The sequence below is a fragment of the Pinus tabuliformis genome, chromosome 2_2, assembly GCF_031772625.1.
Source record: "Pinus tabuliformis cultivar Carrire ecotype Pingquan chromosome 2_2, CPIR1, whole genome shotgun sequence".
NCBI lineage: Eukaryota > Viridiplantae > Streptophyta > Pinopsida > Pinales > Pinaceae > Pinus > Pinus tabuliformis.
This window is the reverse complement of record NC_142300.1, coordinates 964,811,158-964,838,200: the sequence shown is the minus strand read 5'-3', so window position 1 is coordinate 964,838,200 and position 27,043 is coordinate 964,811,158. Positions and strand designations below refer to the sequence as shown.

The 27,043-nt window shown below is 37.4% G+C and overlaps 1 protein-coding gene across 1 annotated transcript in view; it reads left to right on the top strand.

Annotated features, from left to right (window-relative positions):
- LOC149196437 (delta(14)-sterol reductase-like) overlaps nt 1–14,478 on the top strand; it is a 74,509-nt gene extending 60,031 nt beyond the window's left edge. The window contains exons 6-9 of the mRNA XM_089408284.1: nt 11,806–11,882; nt 12,125–12,244; nt 13,756–13,830; nt 13,953–14,478. Of these exons, the coding sequence (XP_089264410.1) occupies nt 11,806–11,882; nt 12,125–12,244; nt 13,756–13,830; nt 13,953–14,106 (426 nt within the window). The 3' untranslated portion in view covers nt 14,107–14,478. The remainder of the gene's footprint in view (nt 1–11,805; nt 11,883–12,124; nt 12,245–13,755; nt 13,831–13,952) is intronic.
- The last annotated feature ends 12,565 nt before the right edge of the window (nt 14,479–27,043 follow it).

Genomic DNA, 27,043 nt, shown 5'->3' with positions numbered 1-27,043 from the left:
AGACTCCAAAGTTTCCCGGGTCGTAACATTAAGCTCCCCATTGGTAGAGTTTCCCGAGTTATAGCATTGAGCTCCCCACTGGCAGAGTTTCTCAGGTTGTAGCATTGAGCTCCATGTTGGCAGAGTTTCCCGAGTTGTAGCATTGAGCTCCCCATTGGAAGAGTTTTCCGGGTTGTAGCACTGAGCTCCCCATTGGCAGAGTTTCCCGAGATGTAGCATTGAGCTCCCTGCTGGCAGAGTTTCTGGGGTCATAGCACTGAGCTCCTCACTGGCAGAGTTTCCTGGGTCGTAGAATTGAGCTCCTCGCTGGCAGAGTTTCCAGAGTCGTAGCATTGAGCTCCCCATTGACAGAGATTCTTGGGTAGTAGCATTGAGCTTCCTGCTAGCAGAGATTACTAGGTAGTAGCATTGGGCTCCTCGTTGGTAGAGATTTCCGAGTAGTAGCATTGACTCCCTGTTGGAAATTTGGAGTGGTAGCATAGGCTCCCCGATGGATAGAGGGTGGTAGCTTGAACTCCCCTACGATGTCAAATTCTTCTTCTTTTAGATTTGAGAGTGTTCAACATATGAGCAGAGATGAGCAGAGACGAGCAGAGATGAGCAGAGATGAGCAAAGATGACATTTGATCTGATATGGGATGCATGTTGCTGTCTATACTTTCTCCCTAGCTGAGAGGGAGTGTTAATTTGGCAGCTTAGGGACAAATTCCCTCCTTTGGACAACCTTCCTCATCAAGAAAGACCCCTCCTAGCCCTTAGAAGAATTTAATTTGGTTGAGGAAAAATATATTTTTAATATGGAAACCCACATGTGCACAAAAGGTCAGGTCAACCCAAAAGAGAAATTGGACACCCTTGGAAGCATATAAATACAAGTCAAGTGACCCTCATTTGGAAATATTTATCAAGAATTTTTTTCTTCTCTCTTCTTTGGTTTGGTTCGCACAAGTCTGAAGTTGGCTCGCGGAGATTGTTTCATACAAGTTCGAAATTGTAGAGTTCGAGCTTGCAGGTGTGGATTAGGGTTTTGGTTTGTAGTCATAGGGTTGGAACATGGAAATTTCGGCTGTAGTTGTACACATACAAGGTGCTCCCTGTGGCTGGAGTGTTGCAGCTGCACGCATGGTCACTAGATTTATGGGGCTGGGACTTATGGAATTTTGTCAGTTGACTGCAGACTTTGACCATTGACCGTAGGCTTGGGAACTTTGATTTTGATAAGTATTGTTACTGGGCTCATCTCTTGGATATTGTTTGGTTGTTTTTGCTGGATAGTCTTGTGATTAATGAATTGGAACATTGTACTCTCTCTTTGTTGAACATTTTATGACAATCTAATAAGAAGAAGAATTTGAAAGGGTTTTCCCCCTTGTGGGGTTTTCCTCAGTCTTTGACCAATCCCGGTGTCTCTTATTTGTCTCTTATTGTTCATTGCATTTACTGTTCTATCTACAATTTCTATTAATCATTAGAAGATTTAATTGTGCGTGAAGATTGCTAATTGAAGATAAGAATTGGGCTAAAGTAATTGTATCGACATAGAACAGTGGAAAATTAACATGTGGCACCCTATGTGAAGGTATCCGAATTTTGTTTTTGGTGGCATAAGAACTTCCAGTCTCTAGAGACATTACTACATTGATACTTACGCAAGCTTCTATCCTGGTTTGACATGGCGTGATTCTTCTGCAACATAGATCGAGCCCTAAAGTAGTCTAGGCTAAGTATCTAAAGCAATATGCGTCCAATTTGAGGCACCTTCTGTGGAATGTGAGCAAGTTAAGACAACTATTTTTGTGATAAAGATGCAAGTTATTGTGACGATGATATAACTCTCAATGATAACACAAGGAAAGAAAGTTCGGGGCATCTGAATGAAGCAGATCTAAACCTATGATGACACTTATGAACAGTCCAAGCCTGCGGTGATGTTCTGTGAAGAAATTTGAATTCTATGATAGCTTGATCGAAGATTCTAGGGCATATATCATATATAAAGATTCAAGGCTATGTTCGATGCGAGTTCTGCTCCTGTATATAATGCAAGTTCTGCTCCTACAAGTTTTGTTCCTATACAAGTCTTGTTCCTACACATAATGCGAGTTCTATTCCTATATATGATACAAAGCTCCCGTTCTATGAAGATGGCATGAATTCCTATGGAGACACAATCTAAGTTTTGTGATGACAACAATGAGAGTTCCTGTGGACATCTCCTATGGTATCTTTCTCTGAAATGAAGCTAGATTTTTCAACAGTACCAATACCTTCTGTTTGGACAAGAATTCATGGAAACATTTTGACAATCAAAGCATTTGAGTATGTGGCATGTCTCCAAGACATGCATTTCTGTTTATAGTCTGTGGTAAAGTGGGCGAATCATTGAAACATTTTCTATGTGAAAGAGAGACAAATAAGTAGTATAGCAAGAAATGCGAAGCTAGATGGAGTGTATCTCCATGACACTACAATATGAAAAAGCTAGTAGCTCGAAGAAATATATATAGTTCGAATTCTAGTTGGATGACTGAGGATTTAAAGCACCTCTGTTGAAAGAAGATGACAATCTATGTTGCATAAGGATCAGACTTCTGTTGACAGGTAAGGTTGAAGAGGTACATATAATTTTTGTGCATTTCATGACCTATGTCAATTATATTGCTTATAATGTTGAGTTCTCATGGTCATGGTGATGACCTTTCCAAAGATAGTAAAAAGGGGCTTGCATAAGTATATTAGAGCTCATGATATAAGTGATATATTAGCATTCAAATTATTTCCTTGAAGTCTAGGTTTTTATGATGAATAAATGAAATGATCTTTATCTCAAGAAAGCATTTCTAGGGTTTGTAGATTTTGTAGTTTGTGAGTTGACAAATCTTGGATACTTTTGGCATTTAGGGTTTGTAAACCATGGCAAAGTTTGGACTAAGAAGAAAACCCTAGGAACATAAGTCCTAACTAATTGTTTTTGTTGTAAAAATAAAACCTAGCTCTTGAGAATGATAGGAATGACATCATGCAGATGTGAGGACAAGGTTGATGAAAAAGTCTAAAATTAAGAGGGGGCTGACTCTTCTAAAAAAGATAAGTATTCTATACCTACTTTCTTTAATTATTACTGTTGCTATTTTCTCTATGCACTTTGCCTTTTTTTGTTCTTTCATAGTCTTCTAAGTTTCTAACAGATGTTGCAGGTCAAGGCAAGATCTATCTAAGGCTTAAGCTTGACTAACAGATGGAAGATTTGGAAGAATGTGGCAAAGTACGAAGACAAGAAGAAAGTAGTTTGAAGTATGCAATGGCAACATGAAAAAAAGATTTAATAAAGGGAAGAAGTTCACCTACCGTGTTGAAATTTCTAAGTCTAACTTGTTAGAAATCCCTACTGCATCCTCTGGATTAAATTCTCCTACTTGTTTATTACATTAACAAGTTATTTATGAATATAAATACTGAAAATAAACACAGATGTAGCCTTAACTCATATACAGATCATCAACTGAAATACTGAAACAAACACACAAGGGACAATGTTATTTTTGGACAATCGTCCCCAGAAAAACCCAATGCGGGAAAACTGGTGCAACAGTTCTGAGGGTTTTATTATTATGCAGATTTCTTGAGTACAACTAGGGTGCCGAAATGGCTCACCCAACAGAGATTGTTACACGACAATAATACCTCTTCTCGGAGACAGATATTCAGCTAGTCTGCCCCACAAAAATCCTTCTGGCGCTTCTCCAAGGCTCTGCGTCAACCCTGCTAGCCTCAGTGTAGCTCTTGAACCCTCTGCGTCAGCTCTCTGGCCTTCTGTGTCACCCACGCAGGCCCCTCAGCCTCTACGCAGTCTCTAGCTGCCTTTGTGTGGCTCCTGCTGCCTCTGCGTAGCTCTGGCTGGCTCTGCGTCAGCCTCTCTAGTCACTGCGTCGATCCTCACGCACTATCTCTGCCTCTCTTCTATGTACTCATTGCCCCTTGGTGCAACAAATCACTTGTTCGAATTTTCTCAGGAAGCCCCGCTCCAGAAAATCGAACGGACTAATCAATCTTGCTGTATCTCCAACTGACCCTCAAGCCTCCTTGTATACTTTTTCTGTTGAGTCTTCAATGACCGAGATTAAGTCTCTAATCAACAGTTAAGATTAGATTTGGCTTGATCCATGTCATTTAGAACATTCTCACCCAATTTTATATTAATACCCATTAATATTTTAATTTTCCTAAGTTTAGACTTAGGAACTCCATTAAAAATATTAATTATTTTAATATCTCTCTAACTAAGTGGAATTCCCCCAAACCATTTCTGGGTCTTGGAGATTTCATGTGCTTTAGCCTCTCCACCAATTTTCATGGCTAGAGCACATCCAATGCTACCAAAAATCAACACCCCCTCTTAGCGAGGAATGTGCTCTAGTAATGCTCCACCACTGAACATCACACTGATCTTTCCGCACCGGTACCTGTGCTGATGCTTGGCTTGCTGCCCAACATCCACTGCACGGCTGCTTCCTGTACTGCTATCCATGGCTCTGCCACTGCCACTGCTACATCTGTACTACAACTCCCTCTCAACATGTTGCCCATGCTGCCCATAGAACAACCACTGCTAACTGTTGCACTGCAACTCAGTTACAGAGATGTAAGTAACTGATCTACCCAAATCCTGACATCTTTGTCAGTCCGGAAGCCTCTTGATGCTGAAGCTACCTCTGCGCTGCTGCAAACACCTCTGTGCCTATCCCACTGCTGCAACCTCCATTGTGTCTCTCGCACTGCTGCAAACACCTTTGTGCCTCTCGCACTGCTGCAAACACCTTTGTGCCTCTCGCATTGCTACAACCCCCACTGCGCCGCTACAAACCTCTACACTCTAGCACTGCCTTGTTGCTCCATCGCATCTTGCTTCTTCCCGACATCTGTCATCATGATACTGTCATTCGGAGCTCCCGTAGCCGGATATGATCCAAGAGTTTGGGCACCTCAAGGATCTTGCCCCTCATCTTCTGTAGTCCTCTTGACTACAACTCGATGTCTCCCCACCTCTTCTCTAGAGGTGCATGAGCACTCATGGCACAGTCATCATCAGTCTCGACTTCTTTCTCCGCCTTAGCCGGAGCTGCCTTGGAGTTAGAAGCCTCTCCCTTATTCTTCTTCCTGGGACATTGGGTTGCATAATGACCCAACTCCCCACAATGGAAGCACTTTACCTTGGAGATGTCCTTCTTTCTCTTCCCTTTCTGTCTCGCAGATGCCAGAGCCACATCCTCCTCCTCTTTCTTGATTTGACCTCCTTTGCTGCTACTCCCCGCCTTGGTCAACCGTTTGATCTCTTCTTGGCAAAGAGCTGCCCACATCTCTTCCCATCCTGGAAGAGTAGCTCTGCCCAAAATGCTTTGGACAAATGTCTCCCACTCCTCAGAGACTGCATTCAGGGCGGTCCTCACCATGAAATCCTAATCCGGCGTGGTCCCTATAGAAGTAAGTTGGTCCCGAATCTCCTGCAATCTAAGGAGGTATAGATCTATCTGCTCCCCCTTTTGCATCTGATACGACTGCAACTGATTCTCTAATAGCATCTTTCGCTGCACGGAAGTGCCCTGATACAATGTCATCAAAGTATCCCACATCTCCTTTGTCGTGTTCTTTTCGGCAATATGTGGTACGACATGATCCTTGACCCCATCAAGGATTATGCACTTTGCCTTCGCCATTGCATCCTCATACTTCTCGTTATCAGTTGGGTCTACTAGGATAGCCACGATTCTCAAGGCAAAGCCCTTGATGCGATGTCTATCCAAGACTGAGAGGATCCTGACCTTCCAGATGACAAAGTTGGAGGCCCTGTCCAACCTGTCCTGATCCCTCAGTCTGTTCATTGCCATCTCCGCTCCTCTTCTGGACTCCCTTTGAGATTCAACTTCCCTCCTGGAATTCTCCCTCTAAGTCCTAATTTCCTTGCTGGAAATCTTCCCACCAAATGTCGAACCGCTCCTCTCCAATCCTATTTGCAATTGCAACAGATTTGGATTTCTTGGCTAGAAATCCATTAAGGCAGCGACTCCCTCTACCTTGGTTCTGTCCTGTTAGGTACTGTTATGCTTCGACACAAACAACACCCCACCAACTTCCCAATCCACAATTTGCCCACAACTCCCTAGGCCCCAACAACTGAAGAAACTGAGCCTTCCAGCTTTGCGCAATCCCTGCAAGGGCTGAATCACTCCTCTGGTCAACTGCGTCGAGCCTACATGGCTGAGTAGGATGACGTGGCTCTTCGTGAGCCTCTTCTGCTTCTCTCTGCCTCTGCGTTGGCCCTCTCTCTGCCTCGAAATGATGACACAGGCCCTCTGTGTCACTCCTTTTCTGTTGCCTTATGCTTAGAAGCAACTTTGTCTCTCGGGACAACTGCTACTGCTGCAAATTTCTGATATTGCTGATGCCTTCAGTCCTCCTGTGATCTGCAAGGCTCTGTTACCATGTCGAATTTCTAAGTCTATCTTGTTAGAAATCCCTACTGCGTCCTCTAGTTTAAATTCTCCCACTTGTTTATTACATTAACAAGTTATTTATGAATATAAATACTGAAAATAAACACAGATGCAACCTTAACTCATATACATATCATCAATTGAAACATTGAAACAAGCACACAAGGGACACCGTTATTTTTGGACAATCGTCCCTGGAAAAACCCAATGCGGGAAAACTGGTGTAGTAGTTCTGAGGGTTTTATTATTATGTAGATTTCTTGAGTACAACTAGGGTGCCGAAATGGCTCACCCACAGAGATTGTTACACGGTAGTAATACCTCTCCTCGGAGATAGATATTCAGCGAGTCTGCCCTACGAAAATCCTTCCGGCGCTTCTCCAAGGCTCTGCGTCAACCCTGCTAGCCTTAGCATAGCTCCCGAACCCTCTACGTCAGCCATTTGACTCTCTACTTCAGTTCTCTGGCCCTTTGTGTCACCCATGCAGGCCCCTCAGGCTCTGCGCAATCTCTAGCTGCCTTTGTGTGGCTCTTGCTACCTCTGCGTAGCTCTAGCTGCCTCTGCGTCAGCCTCTCCAGTCACTGCGCTGACCCTCAGGTACTATCTCTGCCTCTCTGCTATGTACTCACTGCCCCTTGTTGCAACAGATCACTTGTTCGAATTTTCTCAGCAAGACCCGCTCCAGAAAATTGAACTGACTGATCAATCTTGGTGTATCTCCAACTGACCCTCAAGCCTCCTCTTATACTTTTTCTGTTGAGTCTTCAACGACTGAGATTAAGTCTTTAATTAATGGCTAAGATTAGATTTGGCTTGATCTAGGTCATTAGAACATTCTCACCCAGTTTAATATTAATACCCATTAATATTTTAATTTTCCCAAGTTTAGATTTAGGAACTCCATTAAAAATAGTAACAATTTTAATATCTCTCGAACCAGGTGGAATTTCCCAAAACCATTTTTGGGTCTTGGATATCTCATGTGCTTTAGCCTCTCCACCAATTTTCATGTCTAGAGCACATTCGATGCTACCACAAATCAACATACCGTAGCTGGAAATAAGAAGATGTTAGATCATGGATGGATACAATGTTATTTAGTTTGGTAGAAAACCTACAGAAACTTGTGATCAAAAGACAAAGATGACAGATCTATGAAAGAAGTTGAAGAGTTTTGATGTTATACCAGTAGCTGATTGGTTCGATTTAGGAAACATTGATTGGGTTAACAATGCCTATGCCGACAGAAATACTACTGATGATTGGAAGCTCATATAATTTCTTGGAAAAACATGAAAGCAAATTTTTGTTATAAGGAAGAAGATGTGAAGGCTTGTGCAATCAGTTGTGAAGAGGTTTGGCTCCATAAGGTGTTTGCTGAACTACTTGATGACATGTTCGATTCAAAGTTGCATGATTTTGTCAAATAACTAGGAAGGTTGAAGCTCATTATGACGTGATGCAATTAGGAGCGAAGCAGCTACAACAAATCTCCAAAAAAGAACATGTGGCCAATGCTTTGATGAGTATTTTTTTGCGACAAGCTTAAGATTGTGGTTATTTCTCCAAGAAAGAACATGTAGCCAATGCTTTGATGCGTATTTTTTTGGAACAAGCTTAAGCTTGTGGTTATTTCTCCCTGTTTGAGAGGGAGTGAGGATCTCCTCCTTAGTTGAGAGCGAGTGAGGGTGGACACCTTATTCTCCATGTGTCATGTACTATGGCCAAGACTAATAGCCGTAAGCCTAGTGAAGGTACTGGTAAGGAGAATGGTGGATTGGATAAGCATCTAGGGCCGATATTCTTTGAGGATTTTTATCCAAGATAAGAATAGTCCGAAGGACTGATATTCTTTGAGGATAAGGTATCGAAGACAAGAATAGTCCTTTGAGGGCATACCTGGTGAACATCTGGATGGGGTATGTGCCTAGAGAGGCAGTGATGGTGTCCAAATTTATGCCTCCTAGCATTGTGCTCTAATCTAGTGGAGAGATAGAGCTTGTTAGTCAAGGCCTTGCTATTTTGTTATTGGCAACGCTGATTATGATGATGCTTGATGATGCTTATCAATCTGATCCTTTATTATGAGAATATTTCAATTGGAGAGTATCCAGTTGTGTCATTATGAATACGTCCCTCATTAAGAGGGAGTGTTGAAAATGTAACTAGTGTTGGTCTTCATAATGTAATATAAATGTATCATTGATGTACTTATTATATTCATTATTATTATTTTATTTCTATTCAAAGCATGTTCGTCATGCTTATAGGGTTTATTAAGTCAAAAGAAAAAAAATTGAGTCAAAGAAATGTATTTGAGTCAAAGTCCCACTCGTACTTGTTGTAAGAGAAAGAAAATTATTTATCTTGAGTCAAAAGAGTAAAAAATGTCACCATAAGACCAAGTCGGCCCTAAGGCCATCTATTCGACCTATTGGATGTGTATATATAGAGGGCAACTCGACCACTTTGGAGAGCAATCATTCATCCATCTATCACAGTGCTTTCTATGCCAAGATGAAGAAGATAACTTGCTAAAGTCAAAGGAGAGAGAGGATAGTCAAAAGAGAGAAGACGAGCTAATTTTTGCCCTAGTTCTATTCACACGTGCGAGTTTTCTAAGGCATTTTTTGTGGTATTGCAGGCTCGAAATTTCAGGGGTCGAAATTTCAGGAGATGACCAGAATTGTGATTTGACCAACATTCACTTTTGTTGACTATGATTTGTTGAAGATGGATTGTAGGGTTGACTTGGATCTTTTGTGGCACTCTTGGTCTTGGATATCTCATTTTGATCTAATTCTATAGGAAGAGGATTTTCTAGGTTTTCCCCCTTATGGGGTTTTTGCCTTAGCTTGGAGCTTAATTTCTTGTGTTCTTTGTTTCTATCTTCATGTTTTTGTACTTTTGGTAATTGCTTGATGAAGAAAATATACATGTAATAAGAAGGCAACAAATATTTACAACATATTATCAAGTTAAGAGAAATCAACTATAAATCTACAAGGATCTTGATTTCTCAACTGGCCAAACCTATGTAAATGCACCAAATTTCTATGGAAGGACCCAATTCCAAGGAAGGCAAAAGGCCTAATTCTAAAATGACCTAATTAGATCAAATTTTGTGGGTAGATGACTTGACTAGGATGGAGTTAGACCAGGTTTGACCAAGTTTCTTTGATGGTCAGTTTGAGCTTGTAAATGACTTGGATGTATAGGTGTGTCTTTTGTTGAAAATAATAATTTCTCTAGGGGAAAGGTTGTTGGGATTTTCCCCCATGTGGGTTTTCCCAGGGTAAATGCTTGTGTTCTTGTGTGGCTATCACTTTATGATCTTTCAGGCATATTGTTTTAATGTTGAGCTCCTCTGTGTATTTGCTTTATGATGAAAAATGAATACAAGAAAAAAATAACCTAAATGAAATCATAAGAAGTAATTATCAGTTTAGAGGATGCCCAAAAAATCAACACCTTGGTTGTCCCAAAATGGAAAGTCTCCTATTATGAAGAAGTTTTGACAATGAGGTGCTCAACCTTTTCCAAAATAGCAACACATGCATGACAAATGGACCTCCTAACCAGGGTGCCCAAGACTAGCTTGTACAACTATTCTGAAATCAATAAATAACACTCCAAATAAGCGACATAAGATCAATTTGAAAGCATAATAGGGAAGTCCTTGGGTAAGGTATTGGAATCCTCCCATGCAAGAGCAAAAGTTTTCAAATAGGCCCTTGCAAACTGTTATCCTATCCTTAAGTATTGTTTCTCTCTTGATAGGATAAGATAAGATAATTTATTAATGTCCAACAAATGACCACAGAAGTAGGTCAATTGGACTAAAGGATGCATCTAGTATGAGTACATTGTGGGAGTTCAAATGCAACTCTTAGAAAATGCCAAAGCTAAATCTAGGACAAAATGAAGTAAAGAAAGATACAACAATAGGACAACCTCATAAACATCTATATAACTGGATCAAAGGCCTTGATGATGTAGAAGACTAAGTGAATAAGTCTAGTGTTGGAGGTCGATGACATTAAGAATGCTTGAGTTTAATAGCCAACAATGAGGAGGGTGACAGTGGCACTGGCTTGCTATCGAAGTCCTCTAGATCCAACAAGGTGTCTGGTTGCACATTCTTGGGGAGATGTAGAAGCGAGGGATGCTCCTAACATCTGAGGCTGAAGGAAAGAAGCTCTGGATAAGTCTTTGGCTACTCTGTTGGGGTTGGAGAGGAGTTTGTCGGGGTGAGGGGGTGGGGCACCCTACTAGGGAACCATTTGGAACTAATCCATCTAATGCTCTGGGTGTGAGTGAACTGATGTGTTGTTCATCACCTCCACAATGGTCTCGAGGATATTGGTTGGCCTCCTGGGGGGAACCCGAGGTCTCACTATTATACTATTTGAAATACTCTGGAACTCAACTCATCGCTTGTTGCTCTGATCAGCTGGATCAACTTGAAAGTATGATGTGATCGTCTGAATCATACCTGAGTGAGGTGAGATATGTAGGATCTAACATCTTTGTTTGAATATCTCCCTGATAAAGAGGGTTAGGCATCTCTGGTTAGGATACTGGAAGAAGATACAGAGGGATCCCCCTGAATCTCTATAGAGGCAGTGGTAGTGCCCTCTGATCTCATAGTATAAGGGGCACCTAAAAATGAGTTGTTTTGTCTCTGGCTCCTGAAGGTGACACACCTGGCAGATCCTATCAGATCTTGGTATATGGTGGTCAATCTCCACTTAGAGTCGATGAGAACCAACCTGAAGCTGGCCCAAAGGGATCCTGAGTGAGTGCATCTAATGTCTGCGCATGTAGGGGGCGCGGACAATGATACCATCTTGTAACTCCAAAAAATGCTCAAGGTAGAAGGGCATCTTCGGGCCCAGCCCTGTTGGGGGAGCAATCTGTTTTGCTTCTAGACATCCCTCAGCCTTCTCAGGTCCAATCACTTAAATTCCTACACACTGGAGACCAATAGCACAAATTGAAAGGTTTCTAGAGCTGGTTTGCACTGGAGTTCCTTTATAGTTGTATTTTTGAAATTAGTGAGCAGTTTAAGATACATGCTTCTCTTTATTAGCTGTTACAACTTGGTGACCTTAAAAGACATGACTTCAACTGCAGTATAGCATAGATTTTTGATCTGGCTTGTTAGTATCTATTAAACTATTGTCAGTTAACTGACATACTTTATAGAAGATAAATTCTAATGCTTGTTAAATATATGAAATTGCTAATTTAGTAAAACATGTTTTACTATGTGCTAGAGCTTGAACTAACTACATGGTCTATATGATGTAGGGTTGGTGGCTTTTAACACACAAACCTGACCTTACAAAAGCTGCTGCCATCCTTGATGTTCTAATCTTTATAATTGGGTATGACAGTCTACTTTCAAGTGCTCTGATTATTCCATCAAAATGCATAGGTGAAGAATGTTGTCTACAAACTTGTGATTCAACTGCAGGCTCTTACATAGAATAATGTGTGCATGTTTTACTTTGCTCTTTTCATGTGGGTTAAATTTGTGGTCAAAAGCTCTTTTGAAATGTAGATGTTCTTTATTGTTTGAATCCATTGGCACAAATGTACCTCTCACAAGCTATAAGTCAATCTGCAGATATCGGGTTTTCAGAGGCTCAAATAAACAGAAGCATATTTTCAAAAAAGATCCAACAGCTCGTATATGGGGTGAGCCTCCGAAGGTTATCGGGGGGAAATTGCTAGCTTCAGGTTATTGGTATGCTCTTTTACTCCCCACTTCAGGTTACAGTAAATTTCATTTATTTATTTAATAATGCACAAAGTACCTGAAGATCTTTTGTGAACTAAATTGTGCTTTTGCTAAATTTCTTACCCGTCTATATGAATCAAGTGTCATGAAATTTTCATTTGAAATGGTTATCAAAGAAGATAATACATTGAGAGAAGTTGGCGAAGACAAATAGGAAGACAGGAGAATAGCAAAATCTGCAAACAACAAAGAAACAGTTCAATTCCTTTTTATCTGTATTTCTTCTTCTATTTGTCCATTTTCCACCTCCATTATTCCATTGATTACATTTTCTCCCCTTTGTTTTCCTTTTTTAATTTGCATTATTTCCACCCCTCTCATTTCATCCTGTTTTAGAGAAGAACACAGGATAAGCTTGGATCCACGGTTTCAGGGATTTTGCAAAATTCCAAGATTTTGTTTGAGCTAAAATATTTCTGAACAAGATTCTCTGAATAACGTGGCAATTTGGTTAAATTTTGAGATTTACCAAAACGAAGTTAAAATTGGATAAGGTTATCAAAGAAAAGAACATATTGTGAGAAGTTGAAGAGACTGGAAGAATGGAGAATAAGAAAACCTGCATGCAACAAATAAATAGTTAAACTCCTTTCTCTCTAGATTTCCATATCTGTCCTTTTTCCTCCTGCATTATTCCTTTGCTTCCTTTTTCTCCTCTTCATTTTACCTCCTGTTTTCTCTAATTTTACCAGTCCCTCTCGCTGCATCCTGGTTTGGAGTACATAGGATGAACTTAGATCCAGAGTTTCAGGGATTTTGCAAAATTCCAATATTTTGATTTACCCGAACTTAGATTTCTGAGCTAGATTACCTAAGTAGATTTGGCAATGGATTTTTGAGATTACCAAAACTAAGTTAAAGCTAGAATATCTGAATAGATTTTGCAACTACTTAAACTGTGCTTTATCGGGGTATTTAGAGATCAGATATTTAAGCTAGCAACTGGAAACATTAAGGTTTTTCCCGGACACTGTTATGATAGGAGTAGAATCTTTACACCTTGTCGTCCTTAATCTTGCAACAGGAAATACGGTAGTCTGCAAACGAGATGTTTTATTTTTTACTACTATTCAGATCAGTGTTCCCATGGCAATCCACTCTCTGAGCATCATATAAATCATGAACATTCTTGAGTGATTGCTACCCTTCCCTGGCTAGCAATCTCATCTTTTAACCATAACTCATATGGTTTAATTCTCTATAAGAAAATAAAACCTCTATTTATTACGACTGAATACATCTTCTGTTTCATCCTGAACGTACCTTGTAAAATATCTAATCACTTTCCAGTGTACCACAATAGAGGCATTCTTCCCTATACTTCCAATAGATGCAAACCATTAAGCTAACTAGATGGTTTGGTATCCCTCAAGTTGTTCTCACCACTTTACATAGAAATAAGAGATGTTCTCAGTAATAAGGCTACTTTCTTTTTTTTTTCTTTCTTTTTCTTGCAGGGGCATATCCAGACACTGTAATTATCTTGGTGACTTACTTCTAGCCTTCTCTTTTAGTTTGCCTTGTGGAGCTAGGTATGGATTTCCGGCACCACTTTTTTTACTGCTTCTCTATCTAGTTCATTGTCACCACGTGTACGTTCACATTTATAGGTTTATTTCTTTTATTCTCATAAATCTGGAGGGTATCTTTGCAGCTCTTTCGTTCCTTACTTTTATCCTATGTATCTGCTGTTCCTACTACTTTGGAGAGAGCGAAGAGATGAGGCAAAATGTCGCGAAAAATACAAGGAGGATTGGGTTACATACTGCAAACTTGTACCGTGGAGAATAATACCATACTTGTATTAGTTGTCTCCGACTTCGAATTTTTCATTATTCAATGCATGTTTTCTCCTTACAGGAATTGCGAGCCTCTCGAGTCTTTGGAGAAATTTTCATCTTTATGGGCGTTGTTCTCTAGACTGTGGGGTTCCGACCTGGATAACTCACAGTGGAGATTGAAATGTGTATGTAAATGTTGTCTTTTATCTATATTGGGTTCTCGATGTCCCATGACTTGAATGAGTTTGGACTTTGGCAATATGGAAAAGTTAATATCATATTGGAAAATAATTTAGCTTGATTGCTGATGTCCACGTTTAATGTATGAAATCAAGACAATTACTCGACAAGAATGGAGAAAACTTCTGACATGATGTGAATGAAATCTATGATTTGATTTGCGAACTTCTAATAGTTTCCAAAGTCTATTTCGGTTGATAACCTTAGAGTTATGTTGAGGATGTGCTTGCATGTTTTATTATACGTTCCAAACCCTTAGCAACTTTTTTTGTTTATTCACCTAAATAAAAGATAAGGACTTAATGATGCGTGAAACAATTTAGACAGTTATGGAGTTTATCCTCAGTAAAATTTCAAATGTTGTTTGAACATATAAAATTCAAATATATATCAAACATCTTTTCTTTGGAGCCTTTCTAAATACCCCTTTTGTAAACATCCTTCACGAACTGTGGCTGGTAGTTCTTTTCCTTTGCAAGCCATTTCTGATAGCATCACAGTACAAGTATCCAATGATAAAGAGAACGGAATTTACTATCCATTGATTACCATCTCCTGCTGATTATGCAAGTTGCTAAAGTGATAAAGAACTTATTATTTTTCATGCAAGTTGCTAAAGTGATAAATAACTTATTATTTTTCATGGATGTAGCTCGGGCAATTTGATTCCATTGGATTTATTACCTGTTAAATATTTTAATTATACATACATATGCTTCTGAATATACAGAATAAAACAGGGCATGTTACATAATATATCCCAGAAATAAAAGAGAAATGAAATATAGGACACAGAGACTGCAATTTAGGAACTCAAATATACATACTAGACTTAGTTCTATTAGTAAATCAAGGTTCCATAAGGATGCTGCTTCATGACAGTTTTACAACCAATTGTTTGATCAAACCATCACATCCATCACCCATATAGGTATATGTAACAAACATAAATATATATATTAAATAGTAATTAATTATTGAATAGTCATGTACCAATTCATTTATGAATATTTCCTCTATGCACAAATTTAGTCATTCAAGTACATGAAATTTATTTTACATTTAGATCTGATATATTTGACAATAATTTGAAGCATTTATCAAGATCAAAATTTTGTGTTTATTTTGTTTAAAACTTTTGTTAGTCCCTTAAACACTTATAGTTCTAGTTTTATTGTTCAATGAACCATTTGTTTGGGAATGACTGGTTTCATCTAATTATCATTGATTTAAAAAGTGTTGGGTTAAAGTTAACATTGTTTCTTTATGTTTACTTGAGAAACATAGGATATTAAGAATCATATATGGCTTTCTTTATTCTTTGGGCATTCGACATATTTTGCGTAATTATTATTACATTTTTATTTATCTAATGGTTTAAGGAAAATAATTTAAATTACTTGTAAAAGGGCACTTTGCCTAGTATATAAGTAGGGCCCTAATTGTAATGTTCAATCAATCCTATATATATATATATATATATATATATATATATATATATATATATATATATATATGATAATACATTTGTGTATTTTACATTGTAAGTATAAACAAGCTACATTGTTTGTTTACTACAATGGTATCAAAAGCTATTCAACCCTCTGGCTGTTCAACCGCTGCATAGTTCGTCCATTAAGTTTCAGTCCTTGAAATCATGGAAACATATTCTCAAGAAGTATTGGATGACCATAAAACTAATCGAGAATTGTTACTAGAAATGAGAGAAATACTTGTAAGATCACTAAATCTTTTTGAAACATTGGATTCAGCACCTACAATGGATATTGCCATTGACATCTCAGAAACAGAGAATTCTGTGCAAAAAACTAGGAGTTGGGATTTTTAACATGTTGATGATGTATTAGTATCTCCAAGAAAATCTGAAAATCCTTTTTAAGGAAAATAATTCAACAAATATGGAAGGATTCAATGATGGGAATACACAACCTTATGAGGAATTTGATAAAGAAAGGAATTTGAAGAAACCTACCTATTCAAAAGAGATACCTAGTGAGGACAACGATTATGAAACATCGGATGTTCCACAGTTGCTCAAAGATTACACTTTAGAGGGAATGAAAAATACATTTCCGGAAAATATTTCTGCAGAATTTACAGATGGAGATTGTTGTGTGGAGGAAGATGACTTGTATCTATCTAAAACTTCAGTCCAAATAGACGATGGCCCGAAATGAACAGAGTAAGTTAAAATTTGGAATATCGATTCAGGCTTTGGAGGATGAACATTCAATAGCCAAATCTGTACAACCTGATGAGATTGCTGATCATAAACTAGTGGAAGATGGAGATTGTTGCGAGGAGGAAGATGACTTGCATCCATCTAAAAATTCTAAAGGAAAGGAATAGGTGGAAGAAGTCCAAATCGCCGATGGCTCGGAACAAACAAAGTCAGTTAAAATGGGAATATCGATTCAAGCTTTTGAGCATGATCATTCAATACCAAATGTGTACAACCTATTGAGATTGCTGATAAGAAACCAGTGGAAAATATAGCTTCAAATAGTGAGGACGATGATGAGAAAGATATTACAAAAACTTGGCCTGAAACTAAAATCTTGTCTATTGATACAAATGAGGGCCTAACACATGGTTTATCAATGTTCTCCTTAGACATATACACTGACTACCGATTTAGAGTTAAAAAACTGTGTTTATGGTAATGGAAGGTACATACCAAATTAAATTCAACGCTTGTATCACAATGGGCAAGGTTAAAAAGATCCATTGCATCTTCAAATTGTCAGTAAAATTGTTAGAAAATCAGAAAGGCAAAAATATTTTCTTATGTTGATAATTACTTGTGATATTTTTATATTCTTATTCACTTCTTTATGTACTTCTTTCTTTTCATCAAGCAATTGTCATAATAAAACATGAAGATCATGGACACCATATGTAGGCACTTAGCGAGGGCCAAAAACCCCTATATAGGGGAAAACCTAGTAAAAAACTCTTCCATCAGTAGATTCAAAATGAAATAGATCAAGACCTTACACCAACATACCTTCCACCTTGACCAAGTTAGCCTTCCAAGACGATTTATCAATTTCCAGTGGTCTCTTCTTGTCCAGCAGCTTCAACCCAACAACAACCTAGAAATTTCGGCCCCAACTTCTCCAGAATTTTGGCCCAACTTCTTCAAAATTTTGGCCCCCCAGTTACTGCAAAATTTTGGCCCCTTGTAAGACTTCAAAACTTTGCACGTGTAGGATATGAGAGAGAAATTTTGACTTCTTTAGGTAGATAATGTCCTTTGCTAGCCCTTTCTTCTTCTTCCCTTGAAATTCACACTTTCTAGCCCCAGAAGTTGTAGATTGAATGTGATGAGTGAGAGTGACAAATGAGGTCGAGTTACTGCCTTTATATAGGTGTTTCCACCCCTTAGTTTAGGACGACTTGGTGGAGGCCCAAAAGACCTAATTTGCATTAAAATAAATTTCTTCCTTGACAATTAGAGCTAAACAAGGGTCATTTACATTATGAGATGGACAAGAATACTTGACATAAACCCTAGAAGCATTCAATGGAGGCTTTGACCTAAAAACAATTAACCCAAGGATGAAACCTATGCTTTAGTAAGTCAGTTTCTTTTTATTTTTTTTTGACAAATACATTACATTATGACTCAAATACAATTATGAAGACCGACACTAGTTGCATTTTTCAACACTCTCTCTTAACCAGGGAGGTATATATATATATATATATATATATATATATATATTTTTTTTTTTTTTTTTTTCCACTGGAAAAATCGTAATCTTTCATTGATTGGAAAAATTACATGTTGTAGATGCGTTTTGCATATGCTATATGTTCTTTCACCACACATGTGGGAAGCTGTAGTTTCTATTACTGTCTATCAAAAAGAAAAAATTCATCTTGCAGGATGTTCTATATTGTCATATATACGTATTGCCACGCAGGGCTATCAGTTATAATATTTATCAGCTATATACAAAATTTTCAAAAAATATCTGTTCATATCAGATTTCATGGGCTGGCTGCCCTATGATATTGTGCATCTATGTATGGGCGATGGTAGTACTGATATGCATTTGTAACTCGCTGCTCCTGTATCATCCACTCGCCTTTGGGAAGTGACGTAGCCTCCTTGGATAGTTGGTCGGCACTGTTGTTGTGTTCCCTGTAGATATGAGTGCAAGTGATGTCATTAAACTGATCCTTCAGAAATTTAATTTCATCCAATATGCTGCTGAGTGTGTGTGAATGACAAGCATAATTATTATTGAACCAATCTATGACAATCTTTGAATCCCCATATATGTTTAAGTGCAAGCAATTGTGGCTCAATGCAAAATGAAGAAGATGACGAAGAGTGATGAGCTCGGCGAAGTTGTTAGAACCAGCTCCCAACCCCAGCTTTGCTTTATAGAAATGTTGTTCGTTTATGAAGAGGAGAAAACCCCCTCCACATCCTTGCTGTTGGGCAGCACCATCGAAATAAGCCCATGGGCTGTTGTGATTGATTTGTGGGGGGTCACGGGGTCGGCGGACCTTTGGCTGCGGTGGCTCAGGAGTTTCATTGTAGGCTGATATGATTTTAGCAATTAGATGCGGCCAATGAACCGGTTTATCCTCGAAAGTCAAACGGTTTCGGGCCAGCCAGAGGTACCAACAGGTGATGATGGGCAAGCTTTGCTGTTTTGAGTTTCTGTGCTGATGGAACCAAGTTATATATATATATATATATATATATATATATATATAGAGAGAGAGAGAGAGAGAGAGAGAGAGAGAGAGATGAACTACAAAGAGTTATAGCACACCCAGTCTTTGGACTAGATACCTGACCAAGGTATTCTATTTGGGTGGGAATAAGGGGGTCAAGCTTTAGCCAACTCTAGCTACCATCAGGCTTTTAAGCTCTACCACCAACCCAGGGATCTAGGTGCATATCCAAGGTCAGAGCTCCGTGACCAATGTGACCCTCCCTCTTCGGGATCTGGACATCAACACATAAGCCAACCATATGTCCTCCCAAACATCTTGCCATTAGATGCTTTACCTCTCCTTATAAATTAAACTAGATATATCCATTTGTCCAAGCATGTTTCCAAAGTGTTCAACCTTCTTGTGGAGAGGTTTACCTGTACAAACACAAATCTCAATCAATAATAAACTTTCAAATATAATTAAACACAAATTTTCGGGGTCCTCAATCATTGTGATGCTACTTCCATATACAATTTATCATAAGCTTTCTTATTCTTTCATTTCTTCACCAACACCAAATACATCTTCAAATCTTCTTTTGTTTGCAACTTCATGAACATTCATCTGTAGTACTTTTTCTTTAAGGTATTTACTTTCATAATATGCCCTCCCTCTCAACTGGGGATATACACCCTTTCTTCTATCTAGGCTCCCTTCTCAACTTAGGGAGATCAACCACTTCCTTCTTCTATAACATTAGGGAACCTTTCACAACTTCATTTCTTACGACATCAAGGTCATCTTGATTGAGGAAAATGGGAGATGGAATTCTATCAACTTGTTCCGACCTAGGATGATAAGCTCATGGTTTCACTTCATCATTCATATAACTTCCTTCATCATGCTTATTAATATCATACAAGTATCTTTATCATCTTGAAGATTATGTACCTACAAAAATTTAATAGCAAGTACAACCAAATACAAAAGCATGAAGTTAATCATATCAAAATCATGTTACTGTAATGGAAGCATTTAGACTTTAGATATCAAACACCTAAGCTTAGTTAGGGTCATAAGAGACACATACTATACTTCAACTTCTTGCTAGGGTTTTGTAATAAACCCTAGACTTCATCTTTGAAACACAAAACCTTAGATATCAATAATTCAATCAAATAACAATCCTACTATTCATCTAAGGTTTCAACAATATGCTTTTACATCTCAGACTCTACTAGGGTTTGTTACAAACCCTAGATTTTATTATCAAAACTAAATCATATCAAAAATTAAAAACAACATCATCATCTCCTAGAATATCAATCTCTACTAGGGCTTTGTCACAAACCCTAGATTTTATAAACTAGAACATCAACAATTAGGTTAGCATACTTGCATTTACATATCTAGGATGCATTTCATATCGATATCTACTAGATAAATCCAAGACACAAATATTAATACATTAAAGTTAGACAACAATTTTCTCTAGGCTAGGGTTTTGATCAAACAATTATACACTTAGGGTTTCATTCCTAAGATCTTACTATAAATATTATAGGGTTTTCTCATTTACCAAACCCTAAAGATTTAACATTTCAATACACAACTTAGGCATTAACAACAAACCCTAAAGGGCTAGGGTTTCTATCATAACAATATCAAAACCTAAACATCAAAGAATAGGATCAACAACCCTAAGTAAACTAGGGTTTCACAATCAATATTAACACACCCTTAGCAACAAGAGGCTAGGGTTTTATAATGAACCCTTAAGGTTAGGTTTACACAAGAATGATTAAATAATATCACAAGGGTAGATTCATTTTAAATATTAATCAACCTAACAAGAATCTTTGTGATTCAAAACCCTAGACATAACAATCTCAGTAATGTAAAGAAAACTTTAAAAGAGAATGAACATACCTTTTACATGAAGAGAACTTTATAACAAAGCTTATATTCTAAGACATACCTTGAGTAGTTCCTTAACAAACCTTGCAGGACATTAGTCCTTGAATGGTTTCCTTTGCAATAGAATTTTGACCATGCTTCAAGTCTATCCTCTGAAGTCTCCTCCATAGCCTTTGAGTATTTAGCAAGCTTTCCTTACCAAGAAAATATAAAGAAAAGGTTATTAGCATATAATACAAACAAGTTTTGATATGAGGAGGAAACCAAACATGAAAAGATGAAACAAAAAAAAATATTTATCTTTTGGAAAATGGTGAAGGCTCCCTCTTAATCCAATCCTTTCTGGGCGATACCTACAACTTATCAAAATAATTCAAAAAATTTCTAACAAGACATGTTAGGCCCACGAATTCTAGAAATCAAAAAGGAAAACAATACAAGACTAAGAAGGATATGTAGGATAGGACTTAGTAGTATAAATCCTTGACTTATGATTCCTCAGTCTTGTTCTTTTTCAGTGGAGCTTCATCGACAATATTTGTTTGATCTCTTTCTCTCTTCCTATTCCTTGGATTCTCAGGACATTGACTTTTATAATGACCCATCTTATGACAATTGTAGCATTCAATCTTTGATAGGTCAACTTTCTTCTTTGGTCCTTTGAACTTCTTGAAGGATCCCTTTTTCTTTTGATGAGCGGAATATGCATTAGATGTATTTTCTTCTTCATCTTCCTTCTTGTTGTTTACTAATGATATTCTCACTTCTTTTTGACTGCATGTATTCCACATTTGTTTGAATGTTGGAGTGTACTTCCAACTGTTGATTCCTTATGCAAAAGCACTACAAGATTTTGGTAGCCCTAGAAGAGAAGTAATTACGAGCTCTTTTTCCGGCATGATTTCATCTATTGCTTGGAGTTCGTCTCTTATTTTGGAAATTCTTACAAAATATGATGAAATAGTATCATCTTTTGTCATCTTAACAGTTCCTAGTTCATTCTCAAGGCTTGCTATTTTACCAACGTTCTGGATTGTGAATAATTCAGAGAGAGCCTCATACATTTCTTGACCAGAATCTATGTTGGAAATATACGGAGTTAACTTGTCCTATACTCCATCCACTATTAGATTCATGGCTACGATTTCAGATTCTCTAAACTTCTCTTTCTTTATTTCATCTGTTGGTTTCTTGACTTTTCCTTGAACAAGATTCAATACTTTGTGTTTTTGGAGGATAAGGTCTATCCTCTTTTCCCATTCCCTGTAGTTGGAGGTTCCTTCTAGTTTGTTCTTTTCCTTCATTGAGTTTGGCGTATTGATATCTGCTACTCCTTATGACTTGACCTTAAAACTCCTCATTCTCCTTTCAATAGATCGTCAGGCTGCCTTTTTCTTCCTTCTTTCACCTTAGCTCTGATACCATGTTAGAAAATCGGAAAGGCATAAATATTTTCTTATGTTGATAATCACTTGTGATATTATTATATTCTTATTCACTTCTTTTTTTTCTTCCTTTATCTTCTTTTCATCAATTAATTATCTTAACAAAACATGAAGATCATGGGCACCAGATGTAGGCACTCAGCTAAGGCTAAAACCCCTATATAGGGGAAAAACCAGTTAAAAAACTCTTCCTTTAGTAGATTCAAAATGAGATAGGCCAAGACCTTAGACCAACAAACTTTCCTCCTCCACCAAGTCAACCTTCCAAGATGATTTATCAATTTCCAGTAATCTCTTCTTGTCCAGTAGCTTCAACCCAACAACCCAGAAATTTCGGCCCCATTTTCTCTAGAATTTCAGCCCAACTTCCTTAGAATTTCGGCCCCCAAGCTATTGTAGAATTTCGACCCTCGGCAACACTTCAAAACTTCACGTGTATGGTGGGAGAGAGAAATTTCAACTTCTTTAGGTAGACAATGTCCTCCTCCTTTGCTAGCCCTTTCTTCTTCTTCCCTTGAAATTCACACTTTTTCTCGCCCCAGAAGTCGCAGTTCGAATTTGATGAGTGAGAGTGATAAATGAGGTTGAGTTGTTACCTTTATATAGGTGTTTCTGCCCCTCAGTTTAGGCCGACTTGTCCAGTTTGAGGATGACTTGGTGGAGGAGACTTAAAAGACTTAATTTACATTAAAATAAATTTCTTTCTTGACAGCGAGAGCCCAAGAAGGGTCCTTTACATTATGATATGGACAAGAATACTTGACAAACCCTAGAAGCCTTCAATGGAGGCTTTGACCTAAAAACAATTGACCCAAGCATGAAACCAATACTTTAATAATTCAGTTTCTTTAATAATATATATATATATATATATATATATATATATATATATATATATATATATATATGTATGTATATATATATATTTTTTAATTACTTTTGACAAATACATTACATTATGGCTCAAATACAATTATGAAGACCGACACTAGTTATATTTTTCAACATAAATGCATGCCCTGTTGAGAAATCTAGGGCATCGAGATTAGGTGATTTCTCTTCTATTTAGTAACTGTTTGTGAATGCTTTTTAATTTAGATTATGATCTTCTTTTACTTATATTATTATAGTGTTATTCTTCATCAAACAACTACCAATGCATAAACTAGAAAGAGACGAGATATATTCTAATGCACAAACCATAAAGAGACAAGAGACATAAAATATAGGCTATCAGCCAGGGCCAAAACCTCTCATACTTGAGAGGAAAACCTGAAAAATTTCTTCTTCTTATAGAGACTCCAATTGACGAATACCAAGACCAAGATCAAGACCCTTGACCACAACCCCTCCAAGATCAAATCTACTTGAGAGGAAAACTTGAACAAATTCTTCTTCTTATAGAGACTCCAATTGACGAATACCAAGACCAAGATCAAGACCCTTGACCACGACCCGTCCAAGATCAAATCAACCTTTTTGCACAAAGACAACTTACAAGCCTTCCAAAGATGATGGCTTCTCCTTCGACCTTCTTTTCAGACCTGCAACCTTTTGTATGCACTACAAAAACCCTAGATAATTCGTGTAGTCAAAATAATGGGGAGAATGCCTTCCTTTATTCTTCGCTTGATGAGATACCTTTACTTCAACCCCTAGGCATCCAATATTACTCCTCCACCGAAATTAGGCCTTTTATGTTCACTGTAATACTTTCTTATTGACAGTCGAGAAGTGTGACCTAGTTGAAGATCAAACGTATGGAAAACAAACCCAAACAATTTTGTTTTTCGTCCTTCCTATCCTTGTTGTTCCTTTTCTATAGAATGAGACTTCTTCTGCTTGCTGGATCAAACTTCTGTTTCATACCCATGCTTCACCGAATTTTTGTCTGAAATTTTGCCTTCAAAGGAAATCCGCACAACCCTATTTATAGTTGTTGGAGCTTGTAATAAGATGACTTGAAGAGGGTGAACCGACATGACTCTTTGTGTAGATTATTTATTCCATCTTGTAGCCGACTTGAAGGAGAGGTCTTGTGCTTGTCTTGGAGGGATTTCATACTTATTTAATGACTCATACAAATGTGTAACATGCCCAAGAAGGGTCCTTCATACATGACATAGACTCAAATTGAATTTTATGACTAGATGACAAATCCTAAAGGCTCACAATGGGAGCCATTACTAAAAATAAAATTCCTTGCTCATGAAACCCATGAGACAAGCATAACAATACTAATTTTATTTTTCTTATTTTCATCAATTACATAAAATCACAATTACATATGTCATTATGAAGACCGAACTTAATTACATTTTTCAACAATCCCTCTTAACTAGGGAGGTATTCATAATGGTACATGGTCATTCTTAATATGAATAATTTCTAACAATGTAAACTTTGAAATGGGAACTATAAACTCAAAACGGGAACTCTGGCAAAAAAACGTCAAGAAAACATCAAAAACAATGCTAAAAATGAAAAGTGTGTATACTGGAATGATGGTTTTTTTTTTTGGACAATTTTGAACATGTTTTAAAAATGCAGTGAAAACAAAATTTTCATGCAAAATACAGCGTGAAAACGAAAAAGTGATGATATTGGAATGATGATATTTTTTTTAGGGTCAATCTTCAAAATTTAAAAAAATGCTAGTAAAACCAAATTTTTAGTGTGGATAACAAAGTTGTTTATGAGGAAAAAACACATTAATGTTTTTGGTAGAATAACATTTTTCTTTCATAAGTATAAATTCAATATGTTCTCAACCATAACATGTTAGATACAAAAGAAATTGATTTTTTTTCAACCATAAAATAAAAACCATGACATTATGAACAAATTACATCACTAAATGAATTCAAAAGTCATTATTTGTATATTGAATAAAACATACATTATATCTCTAATTTAATGTCTCATTGTAGATATTTTAAACAATAAAAGTTATAATAATTAAGACATATAATCCAACAACATAAAAATGACTCATAACTTCTCATTTAGCACCATATGGAAATCAAAAATTTTATTTCAAGATATGATGCATACATCAGTGAGATAAACTGTCTTAAACAATTATTCAAAATCACTCATATTTTCTTGCACACCATTAGAATTCACATCTTCAGATGAGTGACTGGATGCTGAAGAAAATGTTCCATATTCTTCTCTTTCATCAACTAGTGCCCCATCTGAGTCCACATGCATGCCCATCATTTCAGGTTTCAAACTTCTTATAGATCTACGATTGGTTTCAACAGACTCCCATCTCAACACTGTTCCTTCTGGTAACAACCTTTTTAGAATCTCTATCGTCTTGCAGCGAAGAGTTCCTCTCTTTGTTAAATTGAAGTCATAAACAAGTATGTCAACATCCTCCAATTTTAATATGTCTGTGCGGCGACGATTTATATTTGTACCCTTTCTTTTTCTCTTTCCGCTATTTTTTTTGTCAACTACCATCTCTGGCTTATACACACCATTGAATGGGTGTGTATTTGTGGCATACCAATGTACTTCAGCACTTGTAAAGACCTTTATAACTTTAGCAACAGAGAATGGATAGCCATTGGGATCTCCATCTGCTAGCACTGCGATCATGCAACCCTCCTTAATATCCTGTACTGAACCCCTGTAAAGGTCTTCCATGGCTTCACGTTGTGCACGAGATCTTCTGGAACCAATATACATCTCTCTTTCCTCTGCCTGTGAAGAATTAATAATACCTTGAGATTGTTGTTGTTCAACAATGTTTATTTCCTCATGTGCATTCGACACATTTTGTGGCCAAATAAATGGATTTTTTAAAGGTATATCTTCATTTGTTGTTGTTGAAATGATATCACTTTGATTATTGAAAAATGGCTTCCACCAAACTGAATCAACAATGTCAAAGTACTCATATGTATAGCTAATACATTTTTTAATTTCTTCTAGGTAATCAGAATAATTTATATCTCTATTTTGTCTGCGTGCATTATGAACTTCACCAACTAATTGTAATAACAATATTTTTGATGCAAATATTGGATGACCTGGAATGAACTTCAAAAATTGAAAACCTAATGACGGTGCCCATTCTGCAGTAGTTGAATACTTCTTGCCCCATATTAGTGTTTTCCCATCAATTTTTTTGATACGAAATTGATGTTGGAAGCTAATGTCATTAAGTTTCTCAATGCATTTCCCCTCAACATATGATCCCATAATAAACCTTCGCATGTCAATAGTTTCTTCCAGCACATCAAAAGTAGTCTCTGGCATGTATGATTTCTTAATACATTCAATTAATGATGGCAAGCTCCCAACTTCCTTCCTCCTCAATGTGACTGAAAAATGATTGAACATCTGATCAATATGGTCATGAGTGTGCCCAACAAGAAGGAAACCAACCTTTACTTTCTGAAAAATTCTCAATTCAACAAGCATGTTTAGATATCCAAAAACAACTTGATTTTTGTTTTCATGGCAAGTGTTGTTCAATTGTAGATACAAAACTTCAGGAAGATTACCAAACCAATGAGAAAACACATCATGAATTATGGTTATGGTCAGATTTGCATCATTATGAATATTTGGAACTGTGAAGTAAACCCTTGGCAACGTTTTCACATTGAAGACCATACAACCGACCAAGTGATACTGAATAAAATTTT